Consider the following 17,943-nt stretch of genomic DNA (forward strand, 5'->3'; position numbering starts at 1 on the left):
CACTGGGATTCAGGAAGAATCTTGGAAGAAAAGGTGTTTGAGGTGGTGGGAAGTCCCCTCCATAGGTGCTAACATGGGCTTCCACTTGAACTTTCCCTCCATTTCTCTGATTTGTATATCATGACCAGTCTGTACCTGCAACTGGTATACCAGAGTTCTGGTAGATGGGTACCTCAGCTAGCTGTTCCTTTGGTGAAATCTCCTGGATTTACAAACCTGAGCAGGAGATCACTTGCAAATGCGGGGTCAAATTATAATCGGAATATGTATGTCACAGACCCTTGTGGATGGGTGAGTTTGAAACTGATGCTTATGTTTCACACTGGTGAAAGCTATTGTTCAATCCCCAGTTGTGAGATTCTCAGTCACTGCGAAGTGTTGAGAGAACAAGTCATCTGTGTTATCAAGGAAAATTCCCCATCTCTCAATCACATAGTGAAAAAGGATGAAGCACAGGAAAACAATTCATTGGAAATAAATTCATAAAAAGAAAGCAGAACTACACTTGGCTGTGTGAATAGGGTATCTCTTAAAGAGATTAAGACATTTCCTTTAGTCACTACTACTTAAGTAGGAACAAAAGTGGGAAAATGCCACCACTAAGCATTTCAGTCTTTCATGATGGAAAAAATGAGCATTTGAAGATAATCATATCTGACGGTGAACAAGAGGATATAAAGAGAACTCTGTCAAGTGCAACTTTGTACTCAAAATCCCCATCTACTGTCTGAAGATAATTAAAGGTAGGTGAATGGTCTGTGCACAGAAAGCTAAGTTCTGATTGTGAAAGCAAGGAGAAATGTTGGAATTAGAAGACCAGAGCAGATCAGCTGTTCCTGCTACAGCTTCTTTCTCAGAGTCACTGTTGACTTCAGTGAAACCTGCTGCTCAGTACTTAAAAAATTTCAGGTGCTTCAGCATGGGCTGTAGAAACGTAATTGCTTTTAAAAACAAAATAAGCCTATCAGGATGCACTCAGCACTCTTCTGAAGTGCAGATTATGAAGTATTGGGACTGAAATATAAGAATCATTCTGCTGTTCACAATTCAGACAGAAGGCAGTGCAACTTTCAGACTACCCTTCCCATTAATAGGAGACAGAAAACAAAATTTATTTGTGTTATTTTGATTAAATAAATGAAAAAGTCTACATTGGGAATATTTCCATAACATTGGACTAAAATTCGGGTAATTCACTATTGCTGATTTTTTACATCATTCTTCCAGGGCTCTGACCTGTGGTGAAAGAGGAGAGAAAGTTAACATGAGAAGAAATAAAAGAAAAACAAAAAACCCTACTTTTGTACAGTTATTGAAACACAGTAATGATGTCAGACCGCCTTCAGTAGAACTGGTCTATGCTGTTGCTGTTGGAGGGCAATAACATGAAAAAGTGTTCTTGCATAGGCTTAAACTGGATTAAGGGTTTGTTTTTATTGCATAAATTGCACGGAATAAAAATGACCAGGAATTCAGGCTGGCAGTCTACTAGGAAATACTGAAGGCATTCACCGGCAGCTTCCTATGCAGTATTTCATTTTGAGTATATGAAGAGAATCCTTGTGAAATCCTTTAAATATGAGAAATAACTAAGAAAATATAGTAGATTACTAAATTTGAGCAGGTTACGCTGCTTCAGTGATTTTTGCTTTTTGGCCTCTGCTAGGAGGTGTGGCTAGTTTGTGATCAGTTCTAATATTGCAGGGAAGTTTTGAGGTCTCATTGGAGAGAATCATATTGGCTCTGGTGATAATCACCTGGGAAATATGATGGAAATTTAGAAAGTTATGTGCCTCTGCAAAGAAAAACTTAAATACATCTATTCTGGGTGACTGAATAGGACTATTTAACGGAGTACAAGACTTAACCTAGGAGTGTCAGTGTTCTGTGACTCCAACCAATCCATTTTTTGACATGTTGGAGCTGGACATGGTTTTGAGTTCAGGGTTTTTTTTTGGGGGGAAGAATGTTCAAAGAGGCATTTGGTTCAGTTGCTTGGGTATCATGGTGTAGCTAATAATTGATAATTCAGTAGGAATTATCCATCAACTCTCACAAAGACTTTCTTAGAACAGAAAGGAGATCTGGCTATGGCAATGGCAACTAAAAAAACCAGTCCTCACGATTAGCTGGATTAGCCACATGGGAAGAGGATACTGTGATGTTAATTTCTCTCCACCTGGAAATTTTAATGCGAGATGACACTGATCAGAATTTTCAGGGCTTAGACTTGGTAGGAAAAGGTGTATACCTGGTGTACAGAGATGATCCAACAGCTGTATTTTAGTGCAGGACTGTAGTGGGCTGAGTTGGGACAGCGAGGTGTCTCGCTGAAATATGAACTGACTGGGTTGAATATTCTCTTCCATTTCAAAGCAAAGTGAGAGAGGTTTGTCTAAAATGCCTTCACTGATGAACTACAGCTTGTAAGCTGCTAAGATGGAAAACATTAAATTCACTGCTCTTCCTAGATTACAGTTGTCTGTTACTCTGGGAGTAAAATTCCACATTGAAAGGGTAAGAAGATACTTAAACAGGAAAAAAAGCTATGTTTGAAGTACTCTGGGCAGTCTTTGAGCAGATGCAGCAGTCAGAGGTGCATGTCTCTGTGAAGTTTCTTTTGAGAACTGACCGATATGGTCTTTTTTTTCTCTAGAGAGGAAATGAGATACATCTGGGATTTCTTTACTGACTCGTTAGATAATATGACAGACTTACAGATGTTCAAGTTGAAAGAAAAAGTTGATGTCAGTGTTACAGATATGAGACAAATGGGAACTCTAAGCAAAGCAGAGGAGAAACATCCATAGAAATCCTGTTTATGAACTGTCACCACTGGTTGTATTGTAGAGCACCTGAGTTGATGTGGGTTAGATGAAACACCAGCCTAATGTTAAACACGTTGGTTGGCGGTTTGAAGAGAAATTCCCCAATAAGGCTGTGTTGTTGGCAGGGAAGACGTCTACTCTCTGTATACAGAGTCTGATTCTTTAAGGGTACAGAAATGTGCTGTGTGAAATGTGTGCAGGGGGTTGTGTGTGCTGGAGGATGTCATATTATGTCTGTGTAAAGCTGCTGTCCCTTATTAGGCTTGCTGTCAGTGTCAAAGGGTCAGCAGTAAGACGTGGTTTTAGAAAGCGAAGAGTGTTAAAAAGAGGCTGATTTATTAGGGCTTAACTGCAATAAATCTAGCCTCCTGCTGCCAGGAGGCTCAATGAGTTGTTTAATGTGGAGGCAGTTAAGTGAAGGACATGACTAGGGAGGCTCTGCTGTGAGTGCACCTCCACTGAGCAGAACAGCTGCAATAATCTGTAAATCTCTTGCAGTGAGTCTTTTTGTTAACGATGCCATCCAGTGCTTCCCTTTTCTCACGTCATGTGTGGTGTGTGCATGACAGCTTTGCTGTCAGTACCATGAGGTTTGTTGATGATGTGAATAAGAAGCCTGGAGGAGGTACAACTACTGTAATTTAATTTACAGCTGGCATCACTGCATGAAGTACTTACATTAGCTAGGAAGTTTTCGGGGTAGTGTGATCCGGAACCGTGGCTTACGCTTTGTAGAAACTGTCCAGACTGCTGCTGCTATCCCACCCTGGGGGTATCCTTGAGGGCGGCGCTCATAGATGTCAGTGGCTAACACAGGTGGGATATTACGTTAAGGATCTAGCCATTTCTGTACATTTATATAACTGAAAGAATTTGGGTGGAGGCCTGAAGGAATTCTGGAAATAAGACTGTGAAACAAGTTGAATCTGAACTACTGACCTCAGCTCAAAGATTAAAGACCAAGTAAAATAGCAGGGAAGGGTGCTTGTTTTGGAGGTCTGTAAGTGCGTGACTGAGGACTGTGTGAGTGGGAGTGGAGCAGAAACTGTTTTTGCTGCTATGCCATCAATCCTGTCTAGCTCAGTTCCACAATAATGGACACAAAAGACTTCTTCATATCACTACAAAGTAAATTTGCAGAGTTACATTGAAACTTCCAGAGCATATAAAGCCTCAATGCAGTTGCCATTACCTTAGTACTCTGGTCAGCCTCAAAGGATCCTGATTTCTGCCTTTCTTTGGTAAGGGTGTTCCTTACTAAGACTGAGAGTTTCTGTCATGATAATTAAGTGTTTGGGTGCATCTTACCTTACTATTTATTTTAAAGCCTTCAAGAAGACCTCCTCCTCTTAGGAGAGGTCTGGAGCATAAGGGAAAGAGAAATAATAGTTCTTGACTTTGGTACTTTTTTTACTCTACCTCTGCCCTCAATCAAACAACTAAAAAGTCTACTGAACACACACTGGGCTCATTTCAGGCAGCATTCATGCAGTTCTGTGCTCGTGCATTTGCTGACATGGGTATTGTCTCATTTATCTGTTTAGTATGTGAGGCTGTACCATCAGATGCTACCATACATTCAAAACTGTTATAAAAGATTTCTATCAGTGAGGGATGGGAAAGAGTTCTTATACTTTGTTTATTATTTAAAAGCCACATCTTTCTGGTCTTAATATTTTTCCTTTCTCTGCTTTTCAAAACCTTGTTACTTTATCTAAATTACTTTTGGGGCCAGAATCCTAAATTCTTCATTTATTTTGCCTTGGAAAACACCCATCTGGTGTTTCCAAAAAGGACACTACAGCTTGCACTGGAAATGATGCTTAAAGTTCCTGACAGGTGGACAGTCCTCAAGGTTGATTCTAGTTGTGCATGTGGAGGGTGAGAAGTAAGACAACAAAGGATATTTGCTCTCACAGGCAGGAGAACGGTCTCTGTTTCTGTTAATATTTCAATATCATGGGAAACTTCTTCACGACCGTCAGTACCTTCCCCTGCAATTACCATGGCGAATATTTCTATCTCCAGTTCAACCTGCAATCCTGCTGCCACCTAGGAGAGACAGAGGATTGCTCACAGGTAAGGTGCATGTTTCATTCATAGCCCCCTCCAGCAATGCTTACGGTTGGTTCATGTTCTGTGTTTTCTGATGAAATCAAAGACTTCTGTGTCTTTGAATCATCTTCAGTTGTGCCCAGCACAAATGCTTGTGCTTGCCAGTTACTGAGTACCTGTTTCACTAAAAAGGTCTGTACAAAACAGTGGTTCTTCACATTGCAGATTGAAAGGAAATAGTCAGGTGTTCTTTTCACCTCTTTGCAATTTTTTCCCCTTAAATTTTCTTTTATGTTCCAGAGGGAAAAGGGGAATTGAGGGCAGCTGAGAGAGAATGAAAAAGAACATAGATATCAGGGAGAAAGGGGAGATGACAAATGAATGGACGTGTGGAGAGGAAAAGAGAATGGAAATTCTTTTAGCCCTTTTAAGTGTCGGTTTGTGGCTGGGCTTCTGGACTAGAAAATTTAACTTGCATTCTGGCACTGACTCCTTGCACAAGGTTTTGCTTCTTTATTCCATGCCTTTAAAAGCATGGGCAAGGATATTGACGCGTATTTACCTGGGTGCTGTGTGGATACTGGCCCAAGTATCTGAACAAGATTTGTTCACATATAACATGCAGGGGAAGAGAGAGACTAAAGTAAAACAGAAAGTAAGAAAGCTTTTTACTTAATGGGACAACTTCACGTGCTGTGGTGCTTTGCTAGATAAAAGAGTTAAGGTGGAGGATAGTTGCAAGCAAGAGGCGAAATGGCTAAGGCAACAGTTCACTAGATTCAACTCCTGCAGGTAACAGGAGAACAGATAAAAGACCAGGCATAAGGTGGAGCAGCTATAACAAATACCCTAAGCCATGGAAAACCTTGGAGGTAGAGGCAGAGTATCCTGTCTGTATCAAAAAATCCCTCTCTAACCTCAGTGCTTGACCTGCTGCTTTCCACTGAAATTAGCATGTTTATCCCTCTGCATTCTGGGGCAGGATTTGAGACTTGGAGTCTCAGGCCAAAATAGGGCACTTGGTAGGAGGCAACAGAGAGACAGCAGAAGGTAGCATCACTTCAAATATTTTTAAAGTTATTTGAATATATAACTGCATGTATAACTATAATAAAATAACTGCCCTCTCTATTCCCAGACAGCTGGTATAGGAGGATCTCTAGATGGCCTGAGGGCCATGTGAGTCTAGCATAAAACAAAAGATCTTTGTGTAACCTACAGGTCCTGGTGTGTACATCACGCTCAATCCAGTGTGCGGAGGTGGTTGCTTCACCCGAAACCTGTCAGAATAGGAAGAGAATCAGTTTGCTAGAATCTGTTTCAAGCAAGCAGAGTGCACAGCTGGGAAGCAGGCCATCTGCTTTTCCTGTGTTTGTGTAAATGACAGCAGAATTTTTTAGATCATCCTTCCCATCACAATGTACAACTTTGGCTACAGCAATATTCCTGGGCTTTTAGCCAAGGCTCAGGTTTCTACCAAAAAACCAAAGCAGCAGTTTAATGGGCCAAAGTAAGTCTCCAAAGAGCTCACCACTCTGCCTTGTCCTTAAAACAGGATGTGAAACATCTGCAGCCTAAGCCTGCATACACACAGGAAGCTGAACTTACATCTTTTTCACAAACACCTGTGTGTTGCACACCCAGAAGTCCTTACTGATCTTCGTTTGATGTGGTTTGATATGATTATATTGCAAAGCACGATCCTGGTATAAATTTCACGTAAATGAGCCTCTTTAATTTCATGGTATCCATTAAGGCAGTAGTTTCATTTCATTTCTCATTAATCGTTTCATATCTGTGCAGTCCTTTTGCCACGCGCGTGCAACTTCCCTTGCTCCAGATCATTGTGATGGGACATTCCCCCTGTCCCTTTGCTTAATCAATACTATGCAGATAGTTATGTTCTGTTGTGGCTTTGGCTTGTAAAAACAAAACAAACAAAAAAAAGAGACGCTGTTCAGATCTCTAAAGATCTTAGAGCAGATATGACCTCTACTTTTTTTTACTTTACCCTGTGATTTTCATTTCCACCTGAACAATAGTTACTAGTTCTTACAGAAGTAGGTGATAAAAGGAAAGGTAGTAGAAGAGGCATACTCAGTACATGTCTTCTTTTTAGGGAAAGCTCTGACAGAATTATAAACTGGCTGTCAGAATTCCTGGAGTGCTGGCTGTTAAGAGAAACTGGACTTGATCTTTGTCAGGACATTCTAACTAGTTCAGGCAACAGTATAGACAGTTTGGAAGACATGTAAACTATGGACTCTGTCCTGGAAAATGCTTCAGCACGTGGTGGGCATGGGCCAGAACTGCTAACCCATCAGTGTGTACTGCTGTCATGCAGCACCTACTCACTTAGTTCACTTCTCAAAGCAGCTAGTAAAAGACTTAAAGGTTAAGCTGGATTTATCAGAATGAGGGTGGTATTTTCCATGACTGTCTCCATATAGTGTTCTGGCATGAATCTAAAGAATATAACATGCACATCTTGAGCCGCAGGCTGTTGATCTATGACCTACTGATTTATCATTGGCATGCACCATGATGCTGAAATGTGCATGAAAGAAGAAATGTCCCTTTGATACCACATGTAATTTGGTTTATTTTATTTTAGACTCCTCCATTCTGATGGAAGGAGTTGTACAAGAGTCTCTCAGTTGGTCTTGAACAGGTTTCTGAAGTGCTTAGTTGACTGACTTAGTTGACAACAGACCATGATGATTCCAGCTGGCTGTATTTCCTTTGAGTTTCTGTTTTGATGATAGTTTGCTACTCAAAGAGGAAGAACAAATGTCAGAGGTAAATGCTGTATGTTTATATTATTCTGGCACTGTGGTACCATAGTAAAGGGGTACTGTGACTGCTAAGATAACGTCACTGTTACAGTTGTCTTGATTGTCTTTTCAAAGAAGACATCAGACTGCATGTAGAAAGGGAATGTTTGGCAGGTGCTTTCTCATGTTTCCAAAGAAACATACAAGAAGGTACAGCCATCAGGGATGTGACAGTTGCACACTCAAGACTAAGGCTATTTAATTCTTTCCTTTTTACTTTCCTTAATCAGTGCTGATGTTGAATTGAAAGCTATAGCATCAGTGCTAAAAAGACAAATCACGTTTTGAATGACCCAGGCTAACATGACAGTAGGAAGTTTATTTCCGTGCCTTCAGTTAGCCTCCCTCTCCTGTGATCTGTTGGTCTAGTACAAAAAAGGTCCCTACAACAGGAATGGTCCAAGTCTGGTTTACTCCATGATTCAGAGAGAACAGTCTATAACTGTCCATTAGGACAAATGGCTGAGATATGCCTGAATCATAGAATCATCAACATTGGAAAAGACCTCCAAGATCCTCTGGCTCAACCATAAATAGCAGCAGCCTTCATTTAACTGCTGAGTCATAGAATTGTTTGGGTTGGAAATGACTTTGAAGATCACCTGGTTCCAACCCCCATGCCATGGGCAGGGACACCTTCCACTAGGCCAGGTTGCTCCAAGCCCCACCCAACATGGCCTTGAATGCTTCCAGGGATGGAGCATCCACAGCTTCCCTGGGCAACCTGTTCCAGTCCCTCATTACCCTCTGAGTAAAGAATTTCTTCCTTATATCTAATCTAAATCTACCCTCTTTTAGATTAAAGCCATTACCCTTTGTCCCATTATTACACTCCCTGACAAAGAATATAAACGGAATACTTCCAGTTGCAGGGTGTAATTGAGGATAGGTGGGAGTAAGAAAGTGACATTGGCATACTTTGGCAAGAACAGCTATCTCAGAATGGAGGAATTTATAAACGAAATATTCTTGGGTTTTAGCTTTGGGGATTTGGGGCCACCTGAAATGAAAAATCTTACTAAGTCCTGCAATTCATGAAACCAGCCAGTGGGAGTCTACCCATTCAATTGAAGCTATACTGAAGCTACAAATCCTAGGTGGAAGCTCAAAAACTGTAGAACTCAAAGACAATTATTGCAGGCTCTCCCTTAAGCTGAAAAGCAAGGTGTGTAAAACACAGCTAAGACAAGTGCAGGGGAGAGAACTGAGTGGGAGGAACATGTTTGACCCTCTTTTCTGTCACATGTATGGCAGCTGGGAGGACAGGGGTCATAAGCACGCTTGCCTGAATGCTGATCAAGTAAAAACTGGAACAGTGCTTATGCAAGAGTGATTGAATTGAACATATGTGCAGTCACCCCAAAGGGGCATTCTAGCACAGAAGAAAGCAGTCATAAGCATTTTCTTACTGTATTTGTATATTTTCTAAACCGCAGCTGGGTAAATCTGGTAACTTCCTGTACTTTGTCAGGCAGTGCTGACTACACTGCTGGACTGCAGACCTAAAAATGGATTTATCCTCACCATGCTGGAACATAATGCAGTACTATTTTCTCTCACTCACTGATAGGGGTGATACTGAGTGAAGGAAACATGCACAAATAAAGGTTTTATACCATCCTTATCCTCTGAATCTCACTGCTGAATCTGGTTCTCAATGCAGCTCAAGACATGGCTGCCTGAATACAAATCAGACCATTTAGATTGGCAGATAGGCAGCATTCAGCAGCAACTCTAGCAAAGCCAAACATAATACCGGCTACCACAAAAGAGTTTGGTCCCCGAACCTCAGAACTTCAGTAAGAACCAGTATATCATCTGCTGTGGGCTAGGGCTATGCATACAGGACCTGTTGTTCATTACTGATTTGCACCTTCCTAGTAACAATAATATGCAAATAATGCTGAAGTATTTCTAATATTATCTTGTCTCAACCCAGTCAGCCATTATCAAATGATTCTAAATACAAAAATAACATTTGTTATTTCATATTACTCATATGAAAAGGTTGACAATTAACAAGCAGTGCAAATTATGACAGTTAAAAAACAAGTTACTAAGAATTAGAACAAACCTTGAAAAGTTTATGCCAACATTCTTCAGAATCACAGTGGTTGCATAGGTGCAGCCTTCCTTTAGTACTCCAAATGTCACTCTAGGTGGAATGAGATGGAAGCCACAATGATGCCATTTTGTTGTTGCAAGAGAAGATATGTTGACCTTTCCTGCAACAGGATCTTCTATCTTTGTAAACAGAATTAAAATATTAGACAACAGAGAAAGTTGGTGGCCAACATCCTAGGTTCAGAGTTACTACACCTAAATTAACCTATATTTAACCTCTGCCCACTCATTCTGAAGAATTACAAAAAGTCACCCTAACTGAAGAAGCAAAGCTAAGTACTTCTAATATTGTCTGCAAATTTATAGTGGTTTGCGTTTTCAGACATACTAAGAAGCTATTGAGATATCTCAGGGGAACTGAGTGTACTCTTTTGACAACCAGTGCTTTCATGTGGGTGCCTAGGTACAGAACTATGCTTTTGGCATGAGTTAGTCCCTAGTAGTTGAGAGGAAAGCTACTTTTAGAATTGCTAGTAAATTTATGTATAAACTGCAAGCTCTATTGTTTCAGTAGACAGATTCAAAACATTGTCCAGTATTGCTCCATAATGAAGATTTTATGCAAAAGAGATGACTGAGAGAATATTAGTATTAACAAAAAAGACGCTATTTTACCTTTTTGTGTGGTATGGAGTTTGGTTTTCTTCCCTGAAGTGACGATGGTAATCTCACTTTCTCTTTTCTTGGCTGTCCTGCAGTGTTCACCAGCAGACTCTGAACTTTAAGTTGAAATGGCATCTCTTGTGACCGTGCAGCCTTGCTTAGATCTGGAAAGAAAAGATTTCCAAAAGCACAAAAAACTAAGCACCAAATTCTGCCCAATCCCAAAGTTCTTCTTCAGATAAAACTTTAATTTTCTATGAAAGCATTTGATTAGCACAAGGACAGCAGAATTGGCTTCATTGATATTTAAGAGGTCAACAAGTACTTTTAAAAAAATGCTAGCAAGTAATTAAAATTTAATAATAGTCAAAGATATACTATAATTAGTAAAACCCTCATTGGAAACATCACAGTGGAAACATGCAGTGAAGGTATAAACACCTATGGAAGTGATTAAAAACAAAAGAGGAGGTACAAAAACCCCAAGCACTAAAATCAAATTTAAGGACATTACTATTCCAAAGGCAAGCCTAGACTGCACAATGATCACCCAGGTTGGTCAAGCCAAATCTGTATGTCCACGTAGCAACAAATTCTAGTCTAGGTCCCAAAGCAGTACAAGTCTGTATGCATAACTAGCTAGTAATCCCTGTCTCTTAGCAGGATTTATCTTGAATGCAACAATTCATTTGTGCATTACCTGTACAGTTCTGATTCTGGGGCTAAGATGGTCTACCACATCATCTACCAAGCCCCTACCTTGTCATCTTTGAACTGTGCTCCACTGTATAATAAGGACAGACTGAACACAGCAACGGCCAATGGAAATGTTTTAGAGGAGGAATTATAGCTTGCTTGTGTCTGAAGTTCTGCCACCTCCATCATGCCCATATTATTATAGCAGTCTGCTAGGGTAAGGGAGGGAATTTCTCCCATTATTTTTAAAGCGTTCTCCCTTTCTGCCAGTCATGTGTTCAGATGTATTTTCAGAATACTGAACAGAAATAGCTGTATTTAAATTTCTACTGTACATATTTTTGTCAGAAGTTATAAAAAGATAGAAATTAACCTGCTCCAAACAACACTCTGGAAGGCAACCTTACCTGTTGCACTGCTGGAACCTTTACTTTGCTTTGAATGAGTCTTTGGCAGAAGACCTGGAGATGGTGAAGAATCACTTGTGCTGTTGAGACATTCAGATGCTAAAGAGAAAAATAGTGGGATACTGTGACAAGTGTTTTTCACAATCATCAACATTTTAATAAACCCATGAAAAAAATACCAACGTATTTGGCACCTTAATTTAGACAATCTTTGAAAACTGTTTACATGACCATGAGATGCTATGAAAATCCTGCATGTAACGTTTTGCTCCACAAGGCAACAAGGATCATTTAAATATGTGTATCCTATGATTCTTTATTTGTTGTTCTCTGGATAACTGAGAAATAAGTCAGGAAGATCTAATGAACAATCCAGCACAGGCCTTCTGGTAACTGCAAAAGGAGAAAATATGGGAACTAGCAGGGGTCTGACAAAACTCCATGGAGGACTGCTTTCCTAATATGATTCTTTGTTATGTACAACTTTTTATCTCACTACATCATCTTAGTACTTGCTAGAGCTGCCGTTCAAACAGAGTTGAAGTATTTCTCTCAGTGCTGTAAAGCTTATACCTCAGATGATGGTCCACTCTTATGCTGCTTACCCTCAATCACTGCTTTGTCCAGCTTCAAGTGCTTTCCCCCATATTTTCCAAACTATACTTACCTTACATGTTTCCTATTGCACATCCTTTCTGCTCCAGTCCCCAAGCTTCCCCTCTTCCCCTTTCATTTCACAATTTGTACCATCTCTCAGCTTTTTCCTACACTCATACTAGTCTTTGTCCAAGCGTGGCCTCCCCATCATCCACTCATCCACTTCTGATTATTGTTTATTTCACTTAAGATTTTCTTGAGCATCCTGAGCATCCAGTTGATGGATTTCTTTGCATCCATCAACTCCCACATTCATAGCACAATTCTTCAGCTTTGCATCCAAAGCCTATGGTGCTTTCATATTCAGTGATGTCTGTAAATGCTCCTTTAACACATGAAACATAGAAGTCTCATAGACTGCATTGATATCAGTGGATTAAACAGGAACATTCCCAGATATTTAAACATGGTAATCTATACGGTTAAATTGCTAAACATTGGAATGATATTGACTGTGCCATTGAGCAGTCTCCCCAGAAATATTGTTGGGTAAATGAGTTTTGGCTAAGGAAAAGATCACCTTTTTTGAGGAGACTGAATTTACTAGCACAGACACAGCCTTGTCCATACTGGTGTACCTCAGTGTCAGGGAATGCTGCTGTGTGCGTTTCATGTATTAGAATAGATATGGTTATTGTGGTCCAAGCACTTAATGTATCAAAATGCCAGAATACATATGGGTAGATAATTTATTCTTAAATTTAACTGCAGTATGAAATGAGACAACTGAATAATACAATAAAGAAGATATTAAAATGTTACCAGACAGTAGAGCTCAAATTACCTCTCCTAGGGTTTTTGATTGTCTCTAAAAGTAGATTTTCACTTTCTATTTTTGGAACTGGAGGAAGTTCATTTGACAGTGCTTCCACATCAGGAAACTAGAGAAAAGGAAGAAAAGGAGCTTAGGTATTCTAACCAGAAACACTAAAAAACAAAACAAAACAATAACAACAACAAATAGCATCCTTCCCCTCTCCTCCTCCTCCCCCCCCCCCAAAAAAAAAAAAAAAGAGGATGCAATGGAAATAAATAAGGACAACCAAAGTAGTCAAAAGAGAACTTATAAGTATAGCACAAATTTCAAAGTGCATTTTTGAGGATACTTTATACTGAAAGCATTGATCAGGTGAGAATATAACAGGAAAGTTCCCAAGGCCACCTCCAGTTAACATGGGTTGGTTTACTCTTACTTTCCTTTCCAGTTAACAGAGAGAGGTTGTCAAGGGGTGAATGAAAAGACCCAAGGTTCAGCATCTGTTTTGAATCAGACTGTCCCCAGACATTAAATAAGGAATCTACATGGTTTGGCCTCACTACATATATATGCCATCTCCAAGATATGTTTCCTTTGACAAGGGCATATAATTTCCGGTATTAATTCTGCAACAATTGTCCTCTGTAACAGTGTCTTGAGATAATTTGAGGCTGAGATGTAAAACCATAACTGTATTTGTGGGATGATGACTGACACTACCTGGCCTCACATAAACATACCTGGTTTACAGCTTCATTACCTTTTTTGAGAGAAATGCCTTGCCCCATTCTGATTCAAAATATGGAGGAATTATTTTGTTTCTTATTGCCATTAAGGTTTCCTTTTCTTCATCAAGTTCTTTCCTAAGAAATTTTTGCCATTGTTAGTAAGGAAAAGAAAGAAAAAAGCATTATAACTGAGTTCACCCTGTTTTTCAGTATTATGTCCGAAACACTGAGAAATAGAAGAGTTGCAAGTGGCATTTTGTTCTCTGGTTAATCACGTTGAACAATATTCTTGCAGTTTTCTCAGTAGAAACTGAGAAGAGGCTGGCCTGGCATGCAGACACAAACTCCTCTGCAGATACTGATTTATGGAGGGACTGATCAAAATGCATATGGACTGTGGGTTTGCTGCTCCAAAGAGCTCCCCCTCAAAACATGCTCCAGTTCTCTAAACCTTGTGGAACATGTCCGAGACTGCCAATATAGTGCTTTCTGAACCTTCCAACAAATATTTAAACCTGAGGATTGGTGTTTCAGATGCATTGTGATTGCCAAAATTTATAAAACAAAATTAATCCAATTTCCTTATTTTATGACAGAAAAACTTGATGGCTCTGTGGATACTCAGAAAAAGCTGTCCAGACTTCTGAAGGTAAAACTCACCTGAATAAAGACCACTTATGTTTTCAGCTTGAGTTAGTCCAGTTTTACACTATTAGTAGCGTAAAACTGTTTTACACTACTAGTAGAGCGGGACAATCACTTCCTGGGACAACCACAACCCCCAGATCCCTCTCTGTGGGGCTGCTCTCTGTGGTTGACAGCAAGTTGAATATGAGCCAGCAGTGTGCCCTGGCAGCCAGGAGGGCCAACCGTATCCTGGGATGCATCAAGCATGGCATCGCTAGTCGGTCGAGGGAAGGGATTGTCCCACTCTACTCTGCGCTGGTGCGGCCTCACCTCGAGCACTGTGTGCAGTTCTGGGCACCGCAGTACAAGGACATTAAACTGTTGGAGAGTGTCCAGAGGAGGGCGACGAAGATGGTGAAGGGCCTAGAGGGGAAGACATATGAGGAGCGGCTGAGGTCACTGGGCCTGTTCAGCCTGGAGAAGAGGAGGCTGAGGGGGGACCTCATCGCGGTCTACAACTTCCTCGCGAGGGGGAGTGGAGGGGCAGGTGACCTATTCTCTGTAATCACCAGTGATAGGACCCGCGGGAACGGTGTGAAGCTGAGGCAGGGGAAGTTTAGGCTGGACATCAGGAGGGGGTTCTTCACCGAGAGGGTGGTTGCACACTGGAACAGGCTCCCCAGTGAAGTAGTCACTGCACCAAGCCTGTCTGAATTTAAGAAGAGATTGGACTGTGCACTTAGTCACATGGTCTAAACTTTTGGGCAGACCTGTGCAGTGCCAGGAGTTGGACTTGATGATCCTCATGGGTCCCTTCCAACTCGGGATATTCTATGATTCTATACTATTGTTTCAACAACTTGCAGAAATCCTCACCCTTTTAATCTTATTGAGAGTTTTGACGCTGACTTTAGAGCCAGAACTGCACATGATAATCCTCGGTGCTGGCTATGCAGATATGTATATATTTATTCTTTAAATTGTATGCAAAATAGTGGAAAATGTTATATTAAAGTATAAATTTGGAATTATATGTATAAAAGATTTATATCTCATGCAAGTCAGTTAGAAAGTAATTAAGAAGTAATAGGGAAGAACACTGTTTTCAATTGCTATTTAACCTCTTACAAAATCAAGAAAGAAAAACCAAGTGTCTGATCATAATACTAGTTCATCACCATTTCAGGTTATTCGGTATAATCTGAGAAACAGTGAATGGCCTAAATAGCTGTCAAAATATTTTAAGTTCGTTGTGAATGAATGTGTAAAAACATTGCTGTGTTTTTCATGTGGAATAATGGTGAAAACAATAACAATCTTTCCAAATGTAGACTTAAGGTGGCTCTTAAAACAATTAACTTTCTGTCCTACTAATACTATTACCTGTACTCTTGTAGTTTGCTCTGCCATTTGGACACTGGTGTTTGTCCCTTTGCGCTGAATGATCAGGAAGGAAAAAAAGAAGTGAAAATGAGAAAACTAGCATAATGTTTTATAAGCACAAACACATTTATAAGATAACCCTGGAAAGAAATGCTCTTTATGAAGTATGTTATATTAATTTTAACTAGAGACTCATGACTTGAATTTGTATAGTTTGCAGCAAAATTTTTCACACAAATCCTAATTTTTATTGTATTATTCAACCAAGATAACCCACAAAATCCTTTTCCGACAAACTTTCAAGCATTTTTCAGATAAGGAAAGAGAGGCACAGAGGGACAAAATAATCATAGGAAAAGCTATTGTGTTATGTATCTAGAGATCTAGTTCCTGGTTCTTAATGACAGTCAGCTTGGTTCCATCCTTCGTGTTATTTACATGAGTTCTCACTGGTCTGTCCTACCTGAAACTCTGCTCCTGCTCCTGCTCCTCTGTTTGCTTAGCGACTGTCTTCTCTGTGTGATGCTGGCATTGGGAAGCAACTGCACGTTCATACAGCTCAGTTATGTGAGCTGCAGAGTAAAGAATATTATTGAATGTAAGTGTTATCCTAAACATTTGTAACTGTTATGAATAACAAACGTAGAAGGATATATTTTTAATGCATCTTTCTAACATTTGATGAAAAGCTATGGTTTAAAAGCTGTGAAGATAAAATTTGTCCTTATTAATTACATCCCTGTACTTTTAATCAAATTAAAGATTTATTGCTGGGATAATACTGTAGAGCCAGTTGAAGAGAAGCCTGGATTATTCTGTCTTTTATCATCAAGAAGCAATTTTATGAGAAAGGCCAATTACAGATTCTTTATTATTGTGGAATAAGAGGCAAAATTCAGTTCAATGTAGAAAAAAACAGAAGCATATTAAGCTCAAACCTCCACACTGTATTTCCTGAAATATATTTATGTTCTTTCAAGACACAAACCAAATACCTGTGAATAGGAAAAGTTGCTGGCATTCAGTCAGTTTGAGTGGGGACCAACATTCCAGGTCTCTGTCTCCAGGTGAAAAAAATAATTTGGGCTTTCAGGTACCTTTATTACTTTCAGCACTCTAACACTGTACTTAATTTTGGCTGCCTTCACAGTCACAATCAACATTCTCATGGAAGGAACTACCGCTTCAACATGTACAATGCAGAAAAGCCAAACTTTCCATATTTGACTCAGAAAAGTTTGGGGGCTTTAATAAAGAATTTCCCTGTCCACTTACATCTTCTATAAAATGTGCTGCTTACTTCATGCTTTGCACCTAGACTGTGAATTCAAAGAAATTTTCTTGGTTCAAACAAAATTTTTGTGGCAAAACTTAGGATATATGAGTATTTGAGAGATATGATCCTATTTGATCATGACAACATCTGTTAGTGTTTTAGGAATTAAGTAATAGCAAATTTCAAAAAAAAAATTGATCACCTTTTTCACAATAAAATAACATGTATTTTCCTTTTATTTTTTTCTTTCTATTTTTGCCTCTTTTAAAGAGCTTCTCTTTCACTCTGTCTTCCTTGTCAATAATATTATACTACAAGCACATTTTAATTATACTTTCAAAATCAGAAAACTGTAGCAAGCCTTTGCAGCAGTTTCCATTTACATTGCATATTGTGCTTTGGTATTTTTTAACAAACAGAAATACTCTTAGCAAGGCACGAGGGGCAGAAAAATAACATTTTGAAGACTAGCATCACTATGGGATTGAATACTATGGATTTTTCTACTGAAAAGGTCCATGGAGTTTTAAAGGAAAGAAATATTTTTTTTGTATCTATTTAGAACATTAATAAATGCTAACAAGTCTATTATGAAAACTTAGTAGAAATTCACAAAGGAAAACTAATACCAACCATATGAAGTTAAACAAGAGCAAGTGTCAGATTCTGCACTTGAGATGGAGCATCTCTGAATATACATACAGACATGGGGATGAAAGGCTGGAGAGCAGCCCTATGGAAAGGGATGTGGGGGTTCTGGTTGACAGCAAGTTGCATGAGTCAACAGTATGCCCTGGCAGCCAAAAGAGCCAACTGTACGCTGATGTGCATCAAGCACAGCGTTGATAGCCAACTGAGGGAAGGGACTGTCCCGCTGTACGCTGTGCTGGTGTGGCCTCATCTTGAGTACTTAGGGCAGTTTTGGTGCCACAGTATAAGAATGATATAAAGCTATAAGAGAGTGTCCA

The 17,943-nt window shown here is 39.7% G+C and overlaps 1 protein-coding gene across 9 annotated transcripts in view; it reads right to left on the bottom strand.

The window, feature by feature from the left end:
* Window positions 1–1,081: 1,081 nt before the first annotated feature.
* The window catches only part of SPAG17 (sperm associated antigen 17), a 114,476-nt gene continuing 97,614 nt past the window's right edge, over window positions 1,082–17,943 (bottom strand). For 4 of the 9 annotated variants that reach the window (XM_067004159.1, XM_067004154.1, XM_067004152.1 and 1 more), the window contains 11 exons: window positions 16,163–16,271; window positions 15,700–15,753; window positions 13,722–13,824; window positions 12,989–13,085; window positions 11,548–11,646; window positions 10,457–10,608; window positions 9,792–9,961; window positions 6,103–6,163; window positions 4,736–4,880; window positions 3,507–3,644; window positions 1,082–1,236 (listed from right to left, as the gene is read on the bottom strand). In XM_067004159.1, coding sequence (XP_066860260.1) covers window positions 3,508–3,644; window positions 4,736–4,880; window positions 6,103–6,163; window positions 9,792–9,961; window positions 10,457–10,608; window positions 11,548–11,646; window positions 12,989–13,085; window positions 13,722–13,824; window positions 15,700–15,753; window positions 16,163–16,271 — 1,127 coding nt within the window. In that variant the 3' untranslated portion in view covers window positions 1,082–1,236; window position 3,507. Of the gene's footprint in view, window positions 1,237–3,506; window positions 3,645–4,735; window positions 4,881–6,102; window positions 6,164–9,791; window positions 9,962–10,456; window positions 10,609–11,547; window positions 11,647–12,988; window positions 13,086–13,701; window positions 13,825–15,699; window positions 15,754–16,162; window positions 16,272–17,943 lie in introns of those variants that run through there. The other 5 variants (XM_067004153.1, XR_010834334.1, XR_010834338.1 and 2 more) reach the window with 5 other exon arrangements.

This window comes from Anser cygnoides, chromosome 1 (genome assembly GCF_040182565.1).
Source record: "Anser cygnoides isolate HZ-2024a breed goose chromosome 1, Taihu_goose_T2T_genome, whole genome shotgun sequence".
In the NCBI taxonomy this organism is placed as follows: domain Eukaryota; kingdom Metazoa; phylum Chordata; class Aves; order Anseriformes; family Anatidae; genus Anser; species Anser cygnoides.